We start from the raw sequence: 4550 nt of genomic DNA on the forward strand, positions 1-4550 counted from the left end.
TTATTTTTTTTTACAATTTAACACCTTCTTAAGGGTGGAAATGTTTTCATGTTGGTAAGTGGCGAGTTTATTGGTTCTTAGAGTCAACAGCTTTGAATAAATAACACGATATTAAAATGTATCAAAACTTCCATCCATCCTGTTTAGATGCTGCTTATCCTCACTATGATCACGGGCATGCCGCAGCCTATCCCTGCTATGTTCGGGGAAGAGGCGGGGTACAGGCTTAATTGGTCGCCAGCCAATTGTAGGGCACATATAAACAAACAACCATTCACGCTCGGGGCAATTTAGTCTTCAATAATCTGCCACGCATGTCTTCGGAGTGTGGGAGCAAATTGGAGTACCCGCAGAAAAAACCCATGCGCCTGCATGGGGAGAACATGCAAACTGTGCACGGGCGAGGCCAGGATTTGAACCCTGTTCCTCAGAACTGTGATGTTGATGTGCTTACCAGTCATTCTCCACACTGCCTGTGTCAGGACTTCCTGTAGAAAATGGATAACGTTTCTCACTAAAGGTTTCCAACCCTGACCTAATAATGCCTTAAAAGTCAGACTGTTCTTGATGTGGAAATACATCACAAAAGACATTTTATGTCACTTTTGAAACATTTTATTCAAAACACACTATTCCACAGTTGGGACAATATCAATCATGGCGTCTGAGCTACACTTTTTTATTTCAGGTCACATAATATAATCCTATAATACTGTCAAATATGTATATTATTCTTCATATTCTGGTTTCATAATTTAACATTTAGCAAAGAAACAAAATTCATGGTGGCACAATTTCAAGTGGATGCATGACTTTTTTTTTTTTAGCTATAATCTGACCATTTTTCAGCATGTTGCAGGTTAACAAAATCTAAGCGGTGTGATATCAGATGATTATGGTGTGTACAGTAGAATCCTATAGGACTCACAGTAAATATGCAATCTAAAGTTCACTTGAAACATTTAAAATTCAAGTGTCCCCATTGAGATTTGAATAATCTAAGAGATACGTTCATAGAGCTTCTTCCAAGATGTAAATAATGTATTAAAAAGTCACACACCAAATGAACCTATTTGATTATGAGCTGTAAAGTTAGCATATGATGCAGAAATGTGTCATGTGCCGACCGCATTTTGTGATATACACCTGGGCCAAAAACGGCACTTTTTTTCCTCCAACGTTATGGCATCTCCCCTGCTCATAAATCCAATGTTGAAACAACTTGCAAGATTCATATCCATACATAATATCTTGGAAAAATGGGAGAATCTCAGTTGGGTTACATTGTGGTTGTCTGCAACAATTTGTCATGATCTTTATAGATAATGAGAGACACGTGTACGGTCTCTGTGCAGGTTAGTTGAATGCTCATGCCAGAGGGAACAAAGGTAGAGAAACAAAACTGGAAAAAAAAAAAGGGTGTCATTTGAAGGTGTGAAGTCAGGGGAAGGAAATGGTATTCGTAGAGGAAAAGCGCTATAAAACAATGTCACACAGAAGGTGGAGTGAGCAGGGGAGGAAGGGGCCGGGGAGTTCCTGCACAAAAGTTGTGGGGACTGTGGTGCTTCAGTTAATTTAAGCACTTGATCCTGTCCCCGGCAAATATTTGAAGTGTGGTTACCGTGACAAAAGTAGGAGAGTCAACAGACCAGGACCAGAAGAGCCCCAGTGTTAGTTTAAGGTCTTAATAAAGCTACACTCCAAGTAGCATGGACACCAAGAGCAAACAGACATGAGCCGCATGCTCGTGGACGAGGCCTTTCAACTCATTTTGGCCTGGAAAAAGGAGTCTGGAAAGTCAGCCTACAGTTTTCCCATGGTAAGGACTTCAAGGTGATGGCTCGGCAAGTCTTCAAGGTCATAATCAATTCACAAAGTTCATTGTCTTCCATACCGGTCTTGGTGATCTGCACTGGTTGGAAAAAGGCGATTGGATGAAGTTGAATTAATCCACGTCCACATGATGGCGAGTTGGTGGAGAAGTTGCTCGGTTGTTCCCGCTTTCTAAGTGTCCAGACTAAATAACAATATAGGAACTATGAGTCTCAAGGGAGAAGGCATTGGACACATAGTCCTAGATTCGGTGTCACTCCTAAATCAGAATCCAATCAAAGTTTGAATATTTTTTTTTCTCAAGAGTATGTCTTACGTTGTAAGTCTGGTTTGCAGTTCTTCACTGTGTATACTTTTCTACGGGATATTCTGCCGGAGGGGGTGCTTGCACCCCTAATTGAAACCTCACCAGACAGAAGAAGTGAAATTTCCTCTGTACCATGGATTTAATATCCAAAGTGGGGTTTTATGAGGGTTTCTGCTGCATATCCTGGTGTAGAATTTTTTTTTTTTTTTTTGTAAGGTTTCCGCGTCATGCTGCTTGACAGTAAAGTTGGTGCTTTCAAGACATCAACAGACTGCAAAGGACGTTTTTGAATTTTTTGCAGTTACTAGCCCTTTCAACTAAGATGTCACCATACTGTAAAGAAGTCAGTCTTCATCAACGGAGAAGTTCATCTGACAGTTCTTGAAACTTTCTAGGTTTCTACACCATATCATAGTGCTCAGCACGGTTGGACACGCCAATAGAGACGTCCCACATCCTCAATCATAAAAAACAAAACCATTTGCCTTCTCGTCAACCTTGGTTTTTAGGAATTTGAAATATTCTAGTCAGCAGAGAATGTGGGTTAAAGAACCTTAGTTTTAAAGACAATCCCAAATAATCCAAAGTGTTGACAGCAAGGCCTAAGGGTGGAAATCAGCATCCCCTCATTCCGCTGAGCTGACTCGGCTTCAAAGTGCAGGAACTGTTGTCTCTCCTGATGCATTCTGGAATAAATCCAACTTTTTCATAACCAAACACATCCCAGAGGAAGAAACAGAAGTGTCCCAAATGTAGACAACCTCCGGGAAGCTGCGGAGCGGTCGCTGTAGGCGACGTCCCTATCCTGTCTAGCATCATAGTCCTCGTCTTCATAAGTGTCGTCCACTTCTGGCTGGTCTGAAATGACGCCGTGCTGGTCCCCCATGGAACAGAGCTTGCTCATGTTCTCCTTGACCACCTCGCAGAAGGGCCTCTCCACACCATCGCAAACGCAGCGGTTGAGCAGCGCCCCATCGGGGATGTAGAGCATCTGCTGGATAGTGGCCTTGCACTTGGCCGAGCACTTGCGTCCATTGAACAGCTGTCCGCAGTAGGACAAATAGGCGGCCAGGGAAGCGTGGCAGTGGCTGTTCTCCTCACAACGTTGGCGGGCTTCCATGCAGCCGATCCCCCCGCCTCCGTCATCCGGGTACGGCCGCGGTAGACATGGCTCGATGGCGTGCTTGGCCCCCAGGCATTCGCTGTCCTGGGCACACTCGCATCTCTCCAGGTCCGGCCCGCTGCGGGTGTGGTTGAGGCGGATCAGTGCGTTGATGCAGTGGCTGGGACACTGGCGCCTCGTGCCCCGTAGGTTGCCCTCACATGCAGCCAAGTATTGACCATAGGCGAGGTCACACTCGGGCTCGGCGTGGCAGCGCAGGATGGCCTGCCAGCAAATAAGCTCAGCATCCAAGGCCACCAGCACCCACTGGAGCAGTGCCAGAGCTCTGCACCAACATCTCATGCTTGTGGGTTAACTTGAAGCTTTCATCCTGTAGCACATTATCAAACCTCAGAGGCTATAAAGTGGACAAAAATACCTTGCAGAGTCCGGGAAAACATGTCATGAAGTCATCACGCGTGGGTGCATCAGAAGAGTGCATGAATACACACTCCAGCAAAAGTTCTCCCCTTCCAAACTTTACGTCTGTGGTGTGTTCACGGGCCATTCGCGCACAAGTTCACGAATGGCCATCTGGTTGTTTAAAAAAAAAAAGGAAAAGAAAAAGGTGCAACAAGTATCCAAAGTGTTGTGTGTCAGTCTTCTTTGTCTCTTGCGCTCTCTCCCGTCTGTGCTGCTCTTACTCTTCTTTGGGTTTCACCAAGCTTCCCTCACAGCACCCCTCCCCCAAGAAAGAAGTTTTGTTTCATGCACCCCCCTCCTCTCTCTCTCTCTCTCTCTCTCTCTCTCTCTCTCTCTCTCTCTCTCTCTCACACACACACACACACACATGATTTCTCTCCTTAGCAGCTGATTGGTCGCCATTGAGCTGACCTATAGCAGTTCTGGTCTGCACACAAATACTTTCCTGACTCCAATGAGAGCAGATCCAACTCTATTTCAACTTTAAGCATTGATGTACAGCAGCAGTGATGTTAATAATGTGTAGTCAGCTGGGAATAAAAGTGGAGCTACAACTTCAACCTCATTATTATTTGTTTAATTGAATACTGTACATTCTACCCATCGAGTTATTAACAATGTGTATTCCTTCACTTTGTTTCACACATGTACAGTATTTATTAAACCTTTGTCTGTCCATTCACATACACAAACGCACGTGTAAAAATAAATGTTCAATTATATACATAAGTACAGATATCTGAAAAATTAATTTGAGGACAGTAAAAAGTATGTGTACTTTGTAAGATACTAAGGAGTGATGAAAAAATACAATCCTCTCTTTCA

General features: G+C 44.0%; 1 protein-coding gene across 1 annotated transcript; it reads right to left on the reverse strand.

The window, feature by feature from the left end:
- Nucleotides 1–634: 634 nt before the first annotated feature.
- si:ch1073-459b3.2 (growth arrest-specific protein 1) lies at nucleotides 635–3967 on the reverse strand. The gene has a single exon (XM_061813967.1). The coding sequence runs from the start codon at nucleotides 3603–3605 to the stop codon at nucleotides 2847–2849; it is 759 nt and encodes a 252-aa protein (XP_061669951.1). The 5' UTR covers nucleotides 3606–3967; the 3' UTR covers nucleotides 635–2846.
- Between the last annotated feature and the right edge of the window lie 583 nt (nucleotides 3968–4550).

The sequence above is a fragment of the Syngnathoides biaculeatus genome, chromosome 3, assembly GCF_019802595.1.
Source record: "Syngnathoides biaculeatus isolate LvHL_M chromosome 3, ASM1980259v1, whole genome shotgun sequence".
Classification (NCBI taxonomy): Eukaryota; Metazoa; Chordata; class Actinopteri; order Syngnathiformes; family Syngnathidae; genus Syngnathoides; species Syngnathoides biaculeatus.

Bases quoted from the DNA above. Each gene is read 5' to 3' on its own strand.
- si:ch1073-459b3.2 (XM_061813967.1), bottom strand. From the start codon at position 3,605: ATGAGATGTTGGTGCAGAGCTCTGGCACTGCTCCAGTGGGTGCTGGTG.